This window comes from Bactrocera latifrons, unplaced genomic scaffold, assembly GCF_001853355.1.
Source record: "Bactrocera latifrons isolate USDA-ARS-PBARC rearing strain unplaced genomic scaffold, ASM185335v1 scaffold_87, whole genome shotgun sequence".
In the NCBI taxonomy this organism is placed as follows: Eukaryota; Metazoa; Arthropoda; class Insecta; order Diptera; family Tephritidae; genus Bactrocera; species Bactrocera latifrons.
Window position 1 is genome coordinate 848,476 of NW_017537567.1, and position 21,888 is coordinate 870,363.

Below are 21,888 nucleotides of genomic sequence, written 5' to 3' on the forward strand. Positions count from 1 at the left end.
TACAAAAAAAAATAAAAAAAACAAATTCTAGTTCACGATAATGTGTCACCAGCTCAGCCGCCATGCAGTATACTAATGAACGTAAGTTGCCCTTGATTTGGTTACCTTGTTGCATGTGTGGCTTAACAAGTTGCCCTCGTTATTGCGCTTATTGCTAGGGCGAACCTATAACTTTTTGATAATTGCATGGCAATTATAAAACGTCTGTTGTTTTTTGGCTTCGTTTTAATGTTGCTTCATTTATTTGTTTGTTGAAAGGACAAGCGTGTTGCTGCACGTGGCATACACGCCCGGATATACGCTTTATGCTTGAGTGCATAGCAAATTGCTTTCCGCAGGACATTTGAAAATTATTGAAATGGAGATCATTGACTTATTGAGGAGTGAGAGTCGATAAGATTCCGGTATACACGAAATAATGTTGTAAGGTCTTCAAACGGACATAGCATCAGATTAATGGAGACAAACCTCTTATATTAGTGGATACAAAAGCCTAACCGATTATATTTAGTTTAAAGTTAAAACCTGGTTCTTATTGAAGCCGATCACATACATACGTTGATGGAAATTTGAATTTCCTTAGATATATGTAATCGAAAGGAATCACATAAATACTGGAAAGCACATTAGAATTTTGATTTGGTATGTTGCTCGAATTCCATCCAAGTTTATATGTATATTAATGGCATAATTTTGCTAATATCTTACTTCTATAAGCTTATAAGCCCTGAGGTTACCCTTGTTCAAAAACTTTCAGGGAGGCCAAATATTGAAGAGAAAGTAAGGATGAAGGAAGGCAATCGATGCCTTATATTACTATGAAACAGCAATATCGAAAAGGGGCGCCCCTCAACAAAAATGCTTTTCTCCTACGAAACTGAAGAAAGTAATGGAGGGTGCTTGAAAAAGCTTCACTCGCTAAGATCACTGAACGTATTGCAAGAGCAAAGACCGGAGATACTCTACTATCAATTGTATAGGAGTTTTAACTACAATAAAGGTCCGACGTTCTAAGCTTTAAAAGTGAGTTCTCTGTTAAGCTGAATTTCTTAACCTAACCTAACGTACCCTTCTGAAGATAATATCAACCATCATTCTATACTCTATTTCTGACTTGAAAAGTACGAGTTTTAAATTCACTAGTTGTTCGAAGATTTTGTTCTGATACCAATCTTTAGCATCAAAGTGTGGGCCCAATAGTTATAAATTAGCACAAATTATACAGACTTTAAATTCTCCCAGTAAGCAATGGACTAAGCCTCCTGTTAATAAAAATTTGTTTCCATTCCCAAAAAGTTATAGTATTTATAATAGATTATTTCTGTATGAAGTGACAATCGCTGTTCAATTTGCCCAAAAAGCTTCAGAGCTTTAAATGTAGGTTTCATTCCATCCAAATTTAACTTCTCACAAATAGGCATAATATCTGCGTTATTTTCAGTTGATACGAAATAAGGTTTGGAGACATGAGCATCCTTGTATAAATCGTTTAACTTTGTGTAATCAGCTGGCAAGACTTTAAACGAAACTTTAAACGCGTTTTATTGGAAACGCTCTTTTCTGAAGATGTCGATGAGGAACATTTTTCGATATGGCTGGACCGTTGCAGTTCAAATTTTCACATGACCTTCATAAATACACTATATGTATAATTGTCAACTAATGTTCGATAGAATAAGATTTTTGTTAACAGTTTCAACAAAGGAATCAAGGCATTCCAAAATTATGCAAAATGAATTGTATATTCTTAACAAATTGAACTCTGTAAATTACATTTATTTATTTTATTTAATTACGGCAAAAAATACTCCTTTTTTCTGTTTTGGAAGTGAATATAAGTAAATATATAAACAATTTTAGACGTTTTCGGTTTTGGTTGCATGGTCGATTGATTGGCAACAACACCTTACTACAGGGTACTGTGCTTAAGCAATCAGACTAGTCTATATATATTTATTTAAATCAAATGCTGTTTACTCGCCTCGATCGATAAAAATGCATATAATTTCAGATTTTGAGTATAAGGATTCCTTCTTTCGTTTTGAAAGTGAACAAAAATGTTATATGATGTATCCTCTATTTATATAAAAGATAGGGAATGACTTTTACTCCAAAAGCAGACCAAAAATAAACACCTAAGCAAAGTAGGCGGTTTGGTATAGTAAATTAGATAAAAAGTAAAAAATAAGATTTGCAAAAGATACTATATAGTAGATAACTTATTGACCGGTTAGCAGCGGCACATAGATAACGATCTGCATAAACCAGATCAGCTTGGTAAATTATGTATCGTAGCAGAATAAATTGATTTTTTGCATAAGGGTTTAACTATTATTTCATAGATTCTATACTTTTATTTGTAAGGTAAGTATTATAGTAGTGAGGATGGCTCTAGAAGCGCGCACCAAATCAGCTAGATATTACAAAGGACTTACACGATGCCATGCGAACTGCGAAGTTAAAAGTTGAACGTATCTTTTCAGAAAAAAAAAATTAAAATGCCGACGACCAGCAAAGAAAACAAAATTGACCTAGCGAATGAATATCAACCATGGGTCGGCCTCCACCTGAACCATACAAAAGTAGAGTGAAAAAGGGTAAATATAAAAAGTTATGAACGACCCCGAAAGTCCCCCATTCACAGTTGCCCTTCTGTTTAACATGATTTTCTTTTTAACAAAGGTTATCATTAGCGGTGGAAGGTGCTGGACCAATACATTTTGTTGAGGAAACGATGAATAGCAACACTGAACAATCCAGCAGCCCAATACACATATATGCACGTTGTAACGCCCTGCCACACTTCTCGACTGATTTACTTTATAACTTGGTTATCGTTATATTGTCTTTGACTTTTTAGCTCGAAGCAAATGGTTTTTCAAAAATACTTATTGCTAAGACACAAAACACTCAAAACTGTCAAATTTTTACGTAATTTTGTATCCCTCCATAAAAGCAAACTACAGAGTAGACTACCATATCCATAACATATCCTTATTTGCCGAGTTCTCAATGAACACTGAGCGTGAGTGCGTGAAATCATATTTTGTAACTCAAAATCAAAGTCAAACCATCAAATCGGTTACGCAGAACTAAACTGGTAAATGAGGAAGAGTCGAAAAACCAGTGCAAGAGCGCCGAGGTGGCTTTAAACAGACACTCTTCACAGGCAATTACAACTTGAAACCAGAATGGGAACAGTTTTTTATTTCATTTTGCATGAACGTAGTGAAGAGCGAGAGTTCATGGTCGGCCTCAGCCTACTCACGCACTCACTCGAGTGAGTAGAACAAGGAGGCATGCCTGCCATATCAATGCATTATTATTTACCTGAGCCGACTGATAAGCGGTGGCGCATTTTTTTCTAGAGGTGAGTGCGTGCGCAATTACTCGAACAGTTGAGTGAGTGATCGTGCACGAAAAAGGCGATCGTAGGTGAACGAGAGCGCAATTGATGTGTGGCAAAGAGTTACATACTCACTTATAATAAGTACGATATGCGTAGAAGCACTCTCTTTCTGCTTATTTTAAGTGAGAGCACATCCCTCAGTTATTTGAAGTTGTGGTCGCCTGTTTGAAGAGCGCGCCTGAGCTCGGAGTTGCGTGTGTTTTTATGGTTTTGCATTTACCTGTTCATAAAACTGATCAATACAATATTTCTTGCTGTGCTCAGAGCAAGCGCCAAGCTGCTCTTTCGAGCGAGCGCTCACGGCGCGTTTGCTCGGCTAATTGGTTGTTTAAATGTGGTACCTTGGCGACCTGGCGCAGGAGTTGTGCTGGCTGTGAGTGTGGTACAAAACGCAAAGGTTTAGGACGAAGGGACTCATTCTTGTGCAAGGTGTCGTAGGATCGAGTTCACTTGAACTTTAGAAAGCGCAAAGATTTTTTGAAATAATTTGTACTGAGTAAACATATAGAAATTGCCATAACAACAACTTTTGAAGTGCTTGTGTCGTAGTAACAACGAACGCGCAAAATAAAAATACTCAAACTGCCTGACGGTTGCTTAGCAGTTGCAACAGCAAACTTACACCGATGGTGAACATGTCAAGCGCGGTCTTTACGCCGAACAATTCCAAAGCCAACAACGCGCTGCAGTGCTACAATAAGAACATAAGCCCGCAACAGCAGCTCAGCGCAGCGGTGAAAATGTTCAAATATCAAAATATAGCGCCCGCGCCCGCATTGACTGTGGCCACTGGCGGCTGCACAGGCGCTGAAATTAAAACGCGCAAGTATACGCCGCGCGCGCCCAGCAACGGCGGCGGTCCGTATAGCGTCGATCAAACGCAATCGGTGCAGCGGCGCAACGCACGCGAACGGAATCGCGTCAAACAGGTGAACAATAGCTTTGCGCGCCTGCGTCAACACATACCGCAAACGATCATTACCGATCTGTTGAAGGGCGGTGGCCGTGGGCCGCACAAGAAAATCAGCAAAGTGGATACGCTGCGCATCGCGGTCGAATATATACGGCGGCTGCAAGATTTGGTCGATGACTTAAATGGTGGCAGCAGCGGCAGTGGTACACATAGTGCAGCGCAGAAGTTGAGCAGCGCACGCGGCGGTGAGGGTTTGTTACTAGCGGCCAGCGCGGACAACAACAACACGTCGAGCAACAGCTCGTTCAGCAGCAGCAGTAGCACGAGCAGTAATCTCAGCTTGCTTGCGCCAGATTCACCAGCACGCAACTCACCGAGCGCGGGTGGCTTAGCAGCGGCGGAGCAATTGTACTACGCCAGCGCGGCCAATAGCGCTTTGCAGGCTTTCCAACAACAGCAACAACAACAGCAGCAACAATTTACCTCTACGCTACTCACCGCCGAAGCGTTGCAAGCGTACGCAGCGCCACAACCCATGCAGACAGCGCAAACGCAGCTTGATATTGGCTGCCCCTCGCCTACCTCATCTTTCAACTCCAGCATGTCCTTTGATTCTGGTACTTTTGTGCATTCCCCCGTGCCACATGCGGTAAGCGGCGAGGCGCAGCGCAACAGTAGCGTTAATAATAGTGGCAGCGCGCAGCTTGATGCGAATTTGCAGTTGAAATTCGAGCCATACGACAACTTCAATCTGCATGAGGAGGACTGCACGCCCGACGATGAGGAAATACTCGACTACATATCGCTGTGGCAAGAGCAGTGAGCGTTGCGCGTACAGATTGTAAAAATAAAGATGTTCAGGGATAATATTGCCAGTGAAATTTGAAATGTAAATATATGTATATGCATGTGTGTGTGCTTAGTGTTAAGTTTACTCAGTTACCTAGTCAAATTAGTTGAATTTGCCAATTTTTTTCATAAAAATGAAAAACTGAAAAATAACGTAATTATATATAAAATAGTTGTAGTTTTTGTGTGCCTTAGTTCAAAATTATGTACATGGAGAGATATGACTACTTGTAAAGCATTTACAGTTAGCTTAAGTGCTATTAACTTTTAATGGAAGACAATAAAATTAGCGTTAAGTAGACTAAGCAAACCACCGGAAGACACTAAACTGAAATAATTTTAAGGCTGAAAAAACAAAACTGAATATTATTAATTTTAAGCATTTTTATTATTAAGTTTTATTGTGCTAAATTAAAAAATATTGCAAATATATAAACGAAATAATGGGAAAAACATAAATCAAAATATTTTTTTATTTTTTATGAATTTTCACATATTTTTTGTGATTTTATTTGAGAATACAAAAACAGCGTATTTCCGCGATTCTTCAAAAACGAAGTACAACACGATTGCTGTGTAGAAAATACTTAGTGAACTAATTTTTATATTCCGCATAAATTTTTAAGGACTGTTTTCCGTATTTAAAGGATATTGCTCGAAAGGTATAAGAAAAAATAAACGTTAAATTCGGCTCACCGAAGCTAGATTACACTTCACAAGTAAAGAAGTTTCCATAAAAAACTTGATTTTGATCATCTAACTTGATGCTATTATATTTCATAAAGAGGTCCAGTCTGGTAAAATTGTATCACTGTTTTGGAGAGAAATCCATGGCAAATATGGTAAAGATACTTTGACAAAAAAGAATTTTTCATACAAAATTTTGCTCATATTTGATCAAGATATGAGTATCTTAGAGGAAAAAAAAGTCATGTGAAAAACTTCAGATAAATATCTCAAAAACTAATAAACTAGTTCGCAGATAAAAAGACAGACCGGCAAGACTGAGAAGACTTAGCTTGTTATGTTTACTTTTTTTGGGGGGTATCACATGCTTCCTTTGAAAACTGGTGCCAATTTGATGATTGTTGACTTGTTTGTATGTCAAACTCATAAATTCATATCTCATCGGCGGTTGTAATGCTATCTGTGAATGTGAGATCATAATTGTTAATTGTTTACGGTACTCTTTTTGAAAAAAAATAATAATAAAATTCAGCTGTATCGGGACAAGCACAAAATATCCAGCATAATCATTCGAACGGACTCGTGAGAGATGTCGAGCTCTCTTGTCATCGCTCTATCACTTGCTTGACTATTTTCAAGTACCATATGCTCACTTTTTAAATAATTTGATCAGTATATCATCAACGATCTTTTGACCGTCTTTGAAAAGTTTTATGCCACAGTAAGTTTGTCCTTTTAATAAAACTGAAAGAACTCTAAGCCGTTTCAAGCAGCGATTACGCACACGAAACGCACTACTGAGGTATATCGACCGAAGAAGCTGCAGTAAACAAATTGTATATCAGATCGCGTTCATATTTGGCATAGTAATTAAGGATAGTCCTACCAAATGAAAAAAAAATCACTATTATGTACCCGAAGAATTCAATTACATTTTTCGAGTGGTTTTTTATCCCAATGTGGTTCGAAGAAGAAATTTCGTCTACCATATGGAACTAGGAACCATATGAAGCACCTTATGACTACGTTGACAAAGCTTAGTGTTCACCTCTTGGTAAAGAGTCTCAAAATAGTCAGAAGAACAAACACACTGTAAGTTGCCTATTATCTGATACGCAAAAGGACCTAAAGTGACGAAGAAATTGCCTAATAAAAGAGATATAGAACTCATTAATTTCATTGTTTTCTATGATCAAATACACTTATATTTCACCTAGATATGTTTCCTGGTTTCAACAAGGCAAACTTTTCGAAACCAATTTTAAGATATTTTATCTCTGTGTTCCCACGCATTTCCTTTATTTCTTTACGAGCTTCTTCTGTAATACCAGATACAGCTTTCAACAAGGACTCGCTATTATGACGAAAAGTTGCTCTCTAAATTTGATTAATAAATCACACAGATTTACCGATCTATTCAAGTCAAGCATGTGCACGCCGATCCACATTATTCCATTTCAAAAATCTTTCGAATAGTTTTTGGAATATTAGTACTAGGTGGTATGACCAACCTTTGGTTATACTCGTAGATGATCCTCCTTGGACCGACGGAGATTTTAATCCTACCACAAATTTGTTAAGGTGGCTTATATCAATATCAACTTCATGAGGTTCACTGAATGAGATGCTTCTAGCACAGTCTGGCAAAAGCTGGACAGTTGAGAAGAAAGTGTATAAATGATACCACTTTACCTTTTTCTAAATAGCTTTGGCAATATGGAAACGGTAAGATATTTAGTCACACTGACTGTGAGCCTATTGGATAGAGTCCAGTCAGAACATCTAACATAACGGCGACATGACATTTGTTAAGAGCAAGGACTTCAGAAGATTTCCTGTCTTCCATTTTGGGGTGGAAGGATATCGCAGCCCTCTACAGAAGAGCCAAAGATCGAACGATAGAACGCAAGAGGACAGCAGTGACCGACTCGTAGAAAATTTGATGAAATTGGTGTAATAATGCCTTTTCGAGCAAACTTATCGACATAGCAGTTTCCATATATTTCGCTGTAACACGGCACCCAAATATGTTGATAAAAAAAAAGTAGCTTAATGCTATCAATAAAGAGGTCAAACTTTCCTAGACAAAACTTTGATTTTTAGAAGTCTGATTTTCAATAAAGCAATACTTATTTTGGGGTAGGTTTTTTGGACGGCTGTTGCTTGTTTTATACTCAATACCAAAATAACGGTTCGGTTCGTGGGACTCACTTTTGGTTAAGTGAGCACGTTTATAAAAAAAAAAACCTTACGCGTTTGATGATGATGCAAAGCCTTTGTACAACATCAACTGCATGGGCAAAGCGAGTCATTGGGAACCGAGTTTTTCAAAAATGAAACTGGCTACAATATTACAGGCATTTGGAAATGCTATGATTCATTATTAATGATCTTTTCGTGCTTGAATAAGAGAAAGTTGATGCAAATGATCTTTGGTTCCGGCGCTACACGCCATACAGTCAGCTTGTGACGTGGCCTTCAAGATGTAAGGCTTAACAGCGCTGGACTATTTCTTGTGAGATTTTGACAAGTGGTTTGGCTACGCAGATGACCCTGAGGCGATTGATGGCTTGGAAAATAATATTCCGTATTATTGCTGACATAAATATATCTAATCTCCAAACTGCCAACAAAAATACGGATATTTCAATGTTCCTTCTAAGGCTAATATAGAAAATTAATAATTACATGACAGAGGCAAGTGAACAAATGCTGAGAAAGTGGCGCAAGCAGCAAAGTAACCAATTCACGTTCTTGTGCTCATTTCGCAGCGCAAGTGGCGCAGTGCCACGGTTAAAAAAAAAAATGAGATCGAACAAAACATAGCTTCTACCAAATCAGTGCAAAAACACACAAGCACACGCAGCTATATGCACTTTAAGCATATACTTATGCACTTAAAAAGGCTCAACTGCCGCTTTTGTTGGGGCTGCCACACGAACGACTGGGCCGCTGATGACGATAATGATGGTGTAGTGATGCCGATGGTGATGTGACCGTTGATATACAAATATGTATGAGTACGTATACTACAGGTATGTATGTATGTGAGTATGCCGCTGCCACAACTGTGCCATGATTTTGCTGAAACCGCACATATACAGTTACACGCATGCAGTGTTGCTGTTGCCACAACCGCACAGAGGCTTTTTATTGACTGGTGTTGTTGTTGTTTGGGTGTGCGATGATTTTATTGTTGTTGCCTGTTCTTTGTTGTTGTAGCTGTGGATGACTGCTGGTTATTGTTTTTTGTTGCTGTTATCACAATATTGCGTTGATGGCGGCGTGGTGCCAGTGCGAGACCACTTGCCACAACCTGTATACGCGCATACGCGTGGCAGCGACGGACAGGCGTCGACTCGCGAACGCGACGACTGGGCAAAGAAGGTACATACCTGCCTAGCGCTTTGTTGTTGACCACATTTACACAGAACTGTGGATAGTTGCGCCACGCGACTCGCGCGATGGGAGCCAAATCCTGTTTGGCGGCAGCAAAAATTTGCTTACAACTGCTGTTGTTGTTTTCTGTCATTGTTGTTGTTGTTTTTGGCCGCAACTCACTTGTTTCTCCATTGCTGCACTGATTTTCGCTGCTGCTTTAGCTGCGGCGTCGCTGCTCATTTGCCGCAACCATCATTTCGCCTTCCTTACTTTTGTGGCAAGTTGTAATTATAAATTTATTAACAACACACCGCGTTTGTTTGTGTATATTGCTGTCTGTGTGCCTTCTATTATGCTTTCTTCTTGCTGTTAGTCGCACAGTCTTGCGTAATTCTTCATAACATTATTCTTTTCCTTTCACTGTWGTCTTTATTGTTGTTGTTGCCGTTGTTGTTTTGACTGCCACGCTTGCTGTGGCAACATTGTCCAGGTTGCATAATTAAGATCAATAGACTGCAAAGCGAAATTCTGATAAATGCGCTGGCAATATTTTTGTTGCTGTTGTTGTTTGCTGTTATTGCCTCTTACCAATAATGCTGCGTAACATGTTGCCGAAGCGACGTGTGACAACACAGCAACGCATAGCCAACATAGCGCTAATCATATGCAGCATAAGCGAGCGCTCTCCTCTGCTCTCAACCTTTCCCCCATCAGCTCTTGGTCAGCGCGCCGCGGCACTCACCTTCACTGAACTAGTTCATCAATTGGCTTTTATATGCAGGTATATATATATACTATATTTGTTGTAGCTAGTTGCAAAAGTTGCCCGGATGGTGAACTTAAGTAATTGGTGATGAAATTAATGGGCACCAGTCATAAATCTGTCTCTTATACACATCTAGATGTGTATAAGAGACAGGGTATATATATATATACTATATTTGTTGTAGCTAGTTGCAAAAGTTGCCCGGATGGTGAACTTAAGTAATTGGTGATGAAATTAATGGGCACCAGTCATAAATAACGGCTAATGGCATCGCGGTAATATCGCGCAAATGAGATAGCCGCGTTCATGCAACATTTGATGTATGACTGCTTTTTTTCATAGAACTGCCACACATACATATATATAACTGTTACTCCAGCCAATAATAGCAAACTAGCGAATACACACACGCACACATACATACATACACTTTCATATGTAAGCACTGCTTGGCCAACGCTCCACTTGACTCGGCTTGACTTTCCCACTGATTGCTCGTGATTCGCAATCAAGATTTATATTTTGTAACAGTGACATGTGGGCAAAATGCAGTCACAACACACACACACATATAAATATATATACATACAAACCTACATACACACTAGTTCGAGGGGACAGCGTGGCATCCACATCTCTGTTTGTTTACTCCATTATCTCAATGGACTTTTAATAGTACAATGTTGTGATAATGCTCGCAAACTGATTAGTCCGTCGGTGTGTGCATTAAGAAATTTGTTAACATGCCAAAACACTCATACACACATACATATATACATATATAGCAAGTATACGAGTACATGTATTTATTAGTGTTCACATGCATAAATTGTCAGCGCAATCACCGAAGGACACTTGTTACTTAATCTCACCTTGGCGAAAATCGCGAAAAATTTGCATTTCGCATATTTAAGCTGGAATTTTGGCATTTTTATGGGCATTTTTGCGGGTTTTTAGTTACTTTTTGGCTGTTTGCTGGTTTGAAAGAGCTTTTGAAAGTTCGCATAATTAATTAAGTGCGCGTAAAAGACAAAAGGACAAAAGGTATGGTAAAGACGGGATAAACACGGGTGTAACCGAACATTTCCGACTCTTGTAACTTTCCAAGTTTAGAGCTAGCAGCTAGGCTACTTTAACTTCAGATGGGTAAGTTTTGTAGGTTATAAGTGGTTTTTAGGACAAATTTTCACCTGAATTCATTCACAGAGATATAAATTATTATTATAAAAACCCATATTTATCGTTTTATCACCAACTGCTGATATGCGAGGTGTGTTCAAAAAGTATCGCGAATTTTGTGTTTTTTCAAAAATTATTTATTTATTCATTAATATCTATTTTGTATCTTTCAACGTAATCCCCATGAGATATTATACACTTGTGCCAACGGTTTTTCCAATCTTCGAAGCACTTCAAAAAATCATTTTTTTTTTATCTTCTTCAGCTCCTCCTTCGATGCCGTCTTTATCTCGTGAAGAGAAGCGTAACGTCGTCTTTCATGGGCCTCTTTAGTTTAGGGAACAAGAAAAAATCACAGGTGGCCAGATCTGGGGAATACGGTGGCTGCGGCRTCATTAGTGTGTTGTTTTTGGCCAAAAAGTCGCGCACAAGCAACGATGTGTGAGCAGGGGTGTTATCGTGGTGCAAAAGCCAATTTTTGTCACATCTTCTCGGCCTTCTGAGAACATTTTGTACCACCGATAAACGTTGCTTCGGTCCAAGGTAGCTTCTCCGTWTGTCACAGTCAACATTCGGAATGCATCCGCGCACCTAATTTCCTTTTTCACACAAAATTTTATACTGGTTCTTTGATCCATTTTTTTGAATAGGTAAAAATCGAAGACGATCCAAAACACGTGCAAGCAAAGCAGCTGTCAACAATTAAATGAACATCCAAAATGGCCGAGCTTGTCGGCATAAGTGAGAGACATGAGTGCCAACATAACGTCACAAAAAATTCGAAATTCGAATATACGTCACCCGCGAAAATTCAAAATTCGCGATACTTTTTGAACACGCCCCGTATGCCGTATAAAATCAACTGAATATTCGAAAATATTTCTAAATGTTATTGCTTTGATGCAACTAATTTTTGTCACACAGGCATCCTGCAAGGTACGTTCCAAATTAAACAGGAAATTTTGAATCTAGCGCCCCTGGTGGCGCCATCTATATGTCGACTGTTGCGTTAGAATCTGATGTCTTTATCGATTGGCCAGTGAGAATTTCATGATATTTCATTAATTAGAAGTGAAGTTATTGCTTTTTAAGTGTTAGTATGTTTGTGTTATCGGTATGGAAATGAGCTTCGAACAAAGAGCCAACATTAAATTTTGCTTTAAAACTGGTAAAACTTGTACCGCAACGTTCCAATTAATGAAACAAGCTTATGGCGATAATTGCCTATCCCGTAGCAGAGTGCACGAGTGGTTTCAAAATCTTTGATCACTGGAAATTTCGTCAAAACTGTGTGTGAATTCATCAAAAATCAGTCGAAATCATCACTGAAACTCATGGAAATAAACATCTCTTAAACATAGATTTATCGCATTTTGATCGAACTTTTGGGCTTACGAAAGGTGTGTGCACGGTTTGTCCCGCACAAATTGACTGACGACCAAAAATCGATGAACGCTGGTGATCGATTACTTGATCAACAATCACATTTTAACCATTAACCACCCCCGTATTCAACTGATATGGCACCATGCGACTTCTTCCTTTCCGGAAAAATGCATTTCCCCATGAAAGAAAAGCGATATGCAGAAAAAATAATATAAAATAAATTGAATTTGCCGAAAAAAACATTTGTTCTATTTTGTTTAAAGTCCTGTTTACTTTGGAACGCCCCTTGTATTATTATCGAATATGGAATTCCTATAACATATCTCATGAATTGGATGATATTTTCGATAAAAAATTCTCAATTGGAACTTTGATCTACATATTCGGTATGGCGGACTTGAATAGTTTTAGTACGATTTGAATGATTTTTGGTCATAAGGTGGCCTACTTTAAGCGCACAAAGTTATATCCTGATTAATTTAAAGATTTGTTTGATTTGCATATGGCAAAGAGAAATAATCAGCAGAAATTAAAAATTGTGTAATGTGGGAAGTAGGTGTGGTTGTAATCAGGTTTGGCCCATTTTCATATTGTGAGATGGTAGCCATCGAATTTGGTTGATATCGGTCGAGTAGGTCCTGAGTTACGTCCCATTGTCCATTTTTACAGTAACGGGTGAAAGGAATTGAGCGAATTTTCCCGGGCGAGTAACTGTGAATATTCTTCGCAAATTTTAAGTTGATCCTATATATAACATAAGCATATACACTGAATACACTGAGCGATATCGCTATTTGGGACACTGATGAAATGGGTTTTAATTTATCATAAAATTACCAATGTAAAATATTTGTAACTTCAAAATAAGTGAAGAAACCCAATGTTCGAAAACAAAAAGTTTAAGAATTTAATTCAGTTTTTTTTCGTAGAAATTTAACCTTTTTTAGAAAGAAATAGATATATGGGACAAAATCAAAATAATTTTAGTGTTAAGGAAACAACATTTAGTAGCTTGTATGCCCTCCCTTTGCTTATTGTGACTGACATTAGACGTTCTGGTATCGAATTTATGAGTCATCTAAGGACAATCAAATTGGCGTCCACATTTGTTAATTTACTTGCCAAGTACGCTCCAGAAGTTTTCCACTGGATAAAGGTCTGGACTAACCGTAGGCTACTTCATCTCTGGAATATTTTTGGACGCGAAAAACTCCTTTCTATGCTTAGCGCTGTAATTTATAACATAGTCCTGTTGAAACGTCCAACACTCACAGTGAAATTCTTCTGTACATTTTTACAAAACATCGTCTAATACTTCTATGCAATTTTGTGCGTTCGATTTATGAGAAATAAAACATATTGATAACGCATAACAAAGTGTTCTCCGGCTAACTTGCAGTGGTGGCAGATTACGAACAATAGTGATTTAAAAAGACACGGTCGTGGATTTAAGCCAAAGCTAATACGAGTACATACTACGGAAATATTGCTCAAAGCAAAAACTATCATAAAACTATTTGAAACAATTTTCTTCTATGCTATGATATAGCCAAATCTCTGAATTTTAATCGTATTTATCTATTTTTTTTTTGAGAAGGAGAAAATGCACGTGGTATAAACAAGATATTCAGGAAAAAGATATGTAAGCATATGTTAAACATATTACTAACTAAACTGAGCTACTTCAGATAATATAATAAAGTCTTGCGGTATTCTCGCTAGTTGGCGCTTAAAGCGCGTAGTTCTAGTTTTATTCGTCGCATCGGGTCATGCTATACATTTTTGGAAAGCTCATTTCACGCGCTAACACGTGTTTGATACGATAAAGGCAAAAATGCATCTCAAGCCGCCAATAAAATTTATGCAGTTTTTGGACCCGATACAGTTTCCATTTCCACTGCACAACGATGGTTTAAACTTTTTCGTTCGGGTGTAGAGGAGGTCGAAGATGCGCCACACTCCGGTAGGTCTGTCGTCGAATATTGCGATAAAATCGCTGAATTGGTCGAAAGAGAGCGGCATAGTAGCAGCCGTGGCATCGGTCAAGAGCTGGGCATGAGTCATCAAAAAAAATTTTATGAACAATTGAAAATTCAATAAAAATACCGCAAGACTTTTTTTACAACCAATATATTATATTACTCCTCTTTTGTTCAATTAACTTTATGATATCTAAGAAAGTAAAGTTTTCTTCTATTTTTGTACACTAGTGTTACACCTAAGCATTAACTATTAAAACAAACAATAATCAATTACTCTCAAAACAAGCTGAGAATGCCAGCAGCAATTTCTTCGAAGTACGCGAAGTAAGCGAAGAAACCTTGAATCCTTGAAAGAACACTATAACTAACATTCATAAATTGACTTTTATTTTATTTACTCATAATTGGTAATTTATTAAATTACGCCCAAAAGCATCATTACTATGCTATGTGTCCTATAGCATACACTTGTTCACAAATAAATTCGCATATTATTGCCACCAATTTGCTAGCATCGTTTGTTTATTATATAGCCGCTATAACTACTACTACGATTCCGTGTAAGCAGCCATGTTATTTGCTCCGTTGTCTCTGCCTCAAATTAAAGTGAATTATCAGCTATAATTCCATACACACCAGGGCAATGATATTAAAGTTGTAGCAAGTATTGCTCGTAACCCGCTGGAAACAGTAGTGAAACTGCGTTTTATTGCAAGGCAAGTATGTAGAGTTTGCTCCTCGGCGGCTGAACTTCTTCAACTTGTAAAACTTAATTGCTTTACAATTTCGCGAACAACTCACAGGTATAACCTTAACGCCAGTGGAATGGTCTAGTAGGACCTTCTTCCTCGTTGTCATAAAGTAGCATCACAGCGCTGACAGTATCGTTCTCTAGCCGCTGCTGATGAGCGCGTAAGCATCATTTGCGTGGAAGCATAAAGAATTTCGCCAAAAGGCGTTTACTGTCGCATTTGCGTGCCGTTTTCATATTTCTTATGAGTGTATTCCTATGTATGTATATATGCGTGTGTAAATATTTGACTTTTTTGTATTCCCCGTTTTCTTCCGCTTTGCTATTTTTGCTCTCGCGTCCTTTCACGGTGATCGCGTCTGCGGTAGAGAGGCAACAGGATATTTGCTTTGCTTAAATTATTGTAGGTTGTGATCGTATGCATTCACAGTTATGTGCTGCGGTATGGTGGCAGGCAATTTGAAGACACTATTTGTGATGTCGGTACTTTGTGTGCAAAGTCCTCTTGACTTTATGTCATTTGATAGCAATATTATGATTGAAATATGCTTTTGTTGAAGAGGACCTATAACCCACATTTCAAGTAGCACCTTTCTGAGTGTTAGTAGTACAGTTTTCATACAGTTATATACAGTTATATCCGGATCGGAAATTAATCTGCTAAGCCAATTTTACTAATGAATATATTGAGCAGTATGCGCAGTCGTTTAGGAATATTTACAGCATTTTCAATTTTGTGAGAAAATGTGGATAAAATGATAATTTTTGATACGAAAAAATACAGTTGAAGCAACAACTCAGCTCTATGACGAGTCTCCGGACACTGGCCAAGAGAATCAACCATCAAGGATTGGTACGCCAAGGTTAGAGATGGTAAAGTGAGCACCGAAGACGGTGGACGTTTTTTGAAAAAAATTTATATTTCTCTTGGCATTTTTTTATTTTTTGATTTTTTTCGACCGTAGGTCACAGTTTATTAGAGAATTTTTAGTCATATATATTATTTATATATTATTCACGTATAAGGTCGGAATCATAGCTGACAGTTGTTTTTAGCCCCGTCGCAGATCGCATTTAACTTTTATTTTTTTTTTGTTATTATGTATTCTAAAATGTAAATCAGGCGGAGGATACTACATCTATCTTTACCGATGGGTCCAAAATGAACTTCGGTCGGAATCTTAAGGTGAAAGGATAACTTTAAAGAAGGCATGTAAAGTTCTAGTACATAAATATCGTAGCGTGCAAGGATTGCCAGGTCGCATTGCTGGTCTTTTCGACTAATTCCAACATAGTCAACAATCGCAGTCAGACTTTAAACTCATTGACAGTTTAACTACACTTCTGCATAATTTGGATTGCCACTCATAAAAAAATTTCGCCAACGAAAAACGGAGGAGCTGATAAAACTGGAACCCTTTCTAGACTCTGGGAACGATCTGAAGAGAGTTTTATATGCGAATACCCTAAACAGATTTAAATCAATAAAACTCTGCAAGATGACAATGCTGATATGGCCTAAGTCTGACAGGAATCGAACAAACGACTTATTAAAGAGGAAGAGAAATGTTATATACTTCGAGATACCACAACAGGGCAGATGTAAGTTTTGATATTTTCTTCCGGAATCTCTAAACAAACCTTTTTAACAATTTGAAAATGTCTAAGAGAATAAAAAGAATAAATAATTCAAATTTACTTCATTGAAATTTAAACTTGTTGAACCAGAGGTTGAGCATATTTACTCATTGTAAGATAATTTATTACATATTGATATATACATATATATAGGAATGTCTAGAAATGCCTTGAAAAACTATTCTAGCACTCTGATTCCAAATCTTTTGCTGGCAGCTTTACCAGAGATTATAACTCCTGAAGTTATGTTTGATATTTTCCAAAGTGAACAAGGTATAAGAATGTAGTGTTAGACTTTCACCAAAGTACAAAGAGTTCTGTTGAAAAAGTGTCAACGGGGATGCACAATAGTCTGTAAAAATGACTACGATTAAAAATAAAAGTTTAAATCTTGAAATTTCTGTCTAAAAATTAGGTTCTCTACAAACGATACGAAAATAAGGATTTATATAATACTTATTTAACAAAATTATAACACTTTTTAAGAGAAGAGCTTTACCATGTGATTACCATTGATTCTCTATTTCTAAAATTTAATTTTTTTGTATTAACAATAATAAGTTTAATTCTTCTTTTTACAACTTTATTAAAAATTCTAAAGCAAACGAAATAATCAAATTCCTGCAGTAGAGCTTAATAAGCAAATAATCAAAAGATTTTCTTCAAGAAATAGTTTCACTATGGGAAAGTGAGTTTCTGTTATCATTAGGATAACCCTGACCCTGAATTTAATATCATAAATCACTCGCACTGCACACCCATTTGTGGCGTTTACTCCAAATCTTGACATTTCAACTGTCAAACAGACAATGGCCTGAAGATTTAACCAAAAACATATTGTTATTTTTATTGTTTGTCTCACTGGCTGTGGCACTTATTGTAATGCTAAGTTGACGTTTTACAATTCAATTGAAATGAATGTGTTTTCTTTTCATTTTTTTAGGAAGAAAGATAGCGTGTAAAGCGAGAATTTTCAGAGTGTGTAAAGCAAATAGTAGGCAAGGATTATAGTAATACATCACGTGAAAGTGCCCGCCAAGCCAGCGTTGGCAACAAAAGGATCAAAAATGTTTATTGTTATTGGGCGAGAAAGAGCAGTACTCCCAGCGAGCACTTTAGGCGGAAGTAAACTTTCACCTTTTCACTTTTCTTTCACTTAATCATGCCACCTTTTGTGTGTCTCCAAAGAAATTCCTCTTTGTGTTTGCTCTAATTTTAAGTTGACAGCTCGATAAAGAGCTCAAGCAAGCAGCTCCACTGTGGAACAAGCCGTGGTGGCTGTGAACAAGAGCGAGGGTAAGGCAAATGTCTTTATAATCGTTGTTTATTTGTTTTGACAGGTTCAGGCTGCGCTCGAGAACACAACAAAGGATATTAACTAAAAAGGCGGCTGGTTGGTGTTAAAAAGAAACATCGTCTTTAAAAAAAAMAAACAAAATATTGCATGAGAAATAAGTTTTTTACTAAGAAAATATTTGTAATGTTTATTTAATAAAATAGTTTTCTTTTCAAACTTTGTAGCAACTTTTTTTTATTTTTAACAAAAGAAGTGTTGAAAACTGACTATACTACTACAAGGACGATCAACAAAAAATTAAGAGAAAGTAAAAAGAACTCTCAGATACCTATATGTATAGATATAGATATTACTTTATTAAAACCTATTGAGTTTAGCGGGCGCCTGGGTTGTCCGAACCCACCGTGAATCTTACCAATGGTTTCTCTGCTGACGCTGACGTTTGCGCGTTGCACCTCCGGTCTCAATGACTCACCCGCGATAAACCCGATCAGTGCGTAGAGAGAGTCCTCTCGTTCTACAACTACGATATTAACTTATTGATGGCGAGAGAGGAATGTACTCGGAGACCTGTCAGGGTTTTAACGGAACGGCATTAAGCAGAAAGCCTTTTTTGACCAGGCCGAAGGCATAAACCTGTAAGGAGGGGTTAAAAGCAAAAGCAATCTATAAGCGGCGGTGAAAGTTTATCGAAAGGCTTTGCTGCAAGTCGAACCAGGCGAAGGAGGAGCAGGAAAAGTTGGGTTGGGCTACGGTAAAAATGAATGAAGCCGAATAGAAAATACGTGGCTGCAATTCACATCCAAAGATGCCAGACTTGCAAACTGGATCGATGAAGGAATTGCAGCCAAAAAGAAAGGGATCTGCTAGAAGCAAACAGCGAGCTCGGCTAATCGACCGAGAAAAAAGTTGTACTAGTGACGCAGAAGTTCTCTGACACCATGAACAAAGCGATGGCAAACACTCTAAGAATCATACTCCAACGGTCGATATCAGGAAAACTAGATGTAAATTACGGTAGAACAGATATGGTACTCATTACAACGAGATACAAAATCCGACATGGAATGTTAAACGGATTTGAGCTAACAATCAAAGAGCATACAAATTGCTTGGAAATAATTTTGGACACCACACTGATATGGAAAAACAATGTCGAGGAAAAAAGGGACAGTCGTTCCCTATATACATGCAAAAAGAAGCTGGGGCCTAGCTCCTGTCTTCATGGATTGGGGTTACACGGCGATAGTGAAGTCAATCTTGCTTTATATTGCTTTGGTTTGGTGGACCGCTGTTAGCAAAACCCACTCGAAAGACTACCTTCCACCAGTCCACATTGGAGCGGAAAGCCGTGCAGCAATCAGTTCTAAAAAGGGGCATGAGGTGAATTCTTTATAAAGATCGTCTCGGTTGAAAAATAGCTAATGGAATTGGAGTCAGAATCTATTGCTTGGAGCTGGATTTCAGGTGACCCTTCAAGCTTCCAGAATACTACCGTGTACTCCGAGCAGACATTTTTGCAGTCAGGTAAGCGGTTGAAATAGCCAACAATGAGGGAACAACATCAAGGAGTTCTACTCGTATATATTCGTCTATAGCCAGGCGGTAATTAAAAGTAAAAATATTATGTTGCATTCAGTCCTCAGAAGCAGAAATCTAGGCTTCAAGCCACAAAGGAATTTTGGCAAACGAAATAGCTGACAAGATTAGCAAAAGTACCATCTAGACCAGTACCGGAAATACGGAATAAAAATGGGTAACGGGCTTACGAAACAACAATGTTTGAAATATTTTTCAAACATATTTATAAACCAACTTGTTCATATGCACAAATACAACCAAAATGTTTGTTGCATCCTTTCATAAATCAATTGAAATTAGCGCAAATTATATGTTTTCGTTTGAGTTAAGCAGCCGCAGATTAAACTGTTGTATATTTAAATACGATAGATTGATGTGTGTGGCTTAGTCTGATTAGTCGCCGGCCGACACCACCGCCGCCAACGACTCGCAGTCAATACTGGTGCCATACTTGGCGGTGGATGAAAGTGTTTAAAAATCTTAAATTTAACACCTAAGGCGTGTATCCTTTGATTCCACCGCCAATTCACCGCAGACGTTTTGTTACATACACACACATGCAAGCGGTTATACACACACCAAAATAGGCGGTAATGTTGCCGCTGCTTAGTTGCTGCTTATTTGAATTTCAATAAGCCACCAGAGTAGTTGCGGCTAAGCCAAAGGATGATCCTGCGCTGGACAATGACCTTTCTGGACTACAGAGAAATAGGTGCAATTGCAGTTGGCTTTGGGCGCGTGGTAGAAGCCAACGCTAATAGCTGGTAATTATGGGCGCAAAGCGTGTTGAGCACAAAGTGGGCGTGTTATCAATAAAGCATATGAATTATTTATGAAAATGTAGGGGAAATAGTAATTTTATGCTTTGTTTTCTAAATATTTTAAAGGATAATTGCTAGTGTTACAAGTCTCTTTGAGAAGGTTAGTGTTAAAGAGTTAAAAAAACTAACGTAAACATAAGAGGAGATATGAGCTCAATGTTGGTTTTTTCTTCTAATACTTTTGATTTTTGTAGGAACAGTTTGACCACCAAGTAAGTTCCGAATTTGGTGTTTTGGAACAAAATCAGCCTTTTTTCCAATTTGTAACAAATTGAATATTCTCAGAACTAGGATTGAAGAAGTGCTTAACTAAAGTCTATTATGGTTGTCAGTTCACAAAATCATATACTATTAGAGACATCTGCCATGAGCCTTAATCCTCACATAAGTTATGTTAGATAAAATTTCGAAAGCTCGTTTTGGCTGTGTGCATTAAAACACCTCGTACTCACGTTTCTGTACGTCATTCGTTTTCGGTCGGCAAAATGCATTTTCAACTTTGATTCCTTGGATACTAGAGGAAACCTAAAAGTTCTTCACATAAGTAGCAGCTTTTCTTAAAACATATCCGTATCCTATTACTTTCGAAATCAAATGGTTCCTTCAGTTGCCTTTACGGGAACTCTACTGCTTTGGGGATACCAAGAACTTGAACAAAGCCCTTATGGTGATTGCAGTTTTTCCACCTCTAGCACTCTATATCGCTTTGTTTTTATTGCAAAAAGACCATATTTCAGTTATCGGCGAATTAATCATCACCAGTACCAGAACCGAAAATATCGCTGAATTTTCGAAGAATGGTTGCAATGACTTCAATTTCTGAATTAGATTTTGGGCGTCGGGCAACAGCTCTTTGAATTTATCCATAATCCATTCCCAGTATCACCAAACAAATAGAAAATTTTTCCTGACCATCAATCTTCACCTCACCTCACCGCGACTCGATCACGACTATTTTCGCTTGAAGTTGTAGCAAGTGACCCACTTTTCATCACCATAATGACGATTCGCTTCAAAAGTGAGTCGATTTTGTTGCTACTCTCTCTTGAAGGTCAAACTTGACAATTTCTTTTATCGATACTTTCGACAATTGGTCCCAATTTGCGGGTTATTAGCCGTTAAAACACTAAGACCATAAATACTCATTTTTTGACGCTTAGCATAATTCTTTATCGAAGATAAAGCTTTCCTCTAAGCTTGTGTTCATATTTGATGACAATATATCCAATATTCGGTCGATATAATCGT

The 21,888-nt window shown here is 37.8% G+C and overlaps 1 protein-coding gene and 1 long non-coding RNA gene across 2 annotated transcripts in view; one reads left to right on the forward strand and one right to left on the reverse strand.

The window, feature by feature from the left end:
- LOC108977324 overlaps window positions 1-21,888 on the reverse strand; it is a 169,573-nt gene that overhangs the window by 23,942 nt on the left and 123,743 nt on the right. The window lies entirely within an intron of this gene.
- Window positions 3,850-5,520, forward strand: LOC108977316 (achaete-scute complex protein T4). The gene has a single exon (XM_018946936.1). The coding sequence runs from the start codon at window positions 4,036-4,038 to the stop codon at window positions 5,143-5,145; it is 1,110 nt and encodes a 369-aa protein (XP_018802481.1). The 5' UTR covers window positions 3,850-4,035; the 3' UTR covers window positions 5,146-5,520.

Bases quoted from the DNA above. Each gene is read 5' to 3' on its own strand.
- LOC108977316 (XM_018946936.1), top strand. From the start codon at position 4,036: ATGGTGAACATGTCAAGCGCGGTCTTTACGCCGAACAATTCCAAAGCC.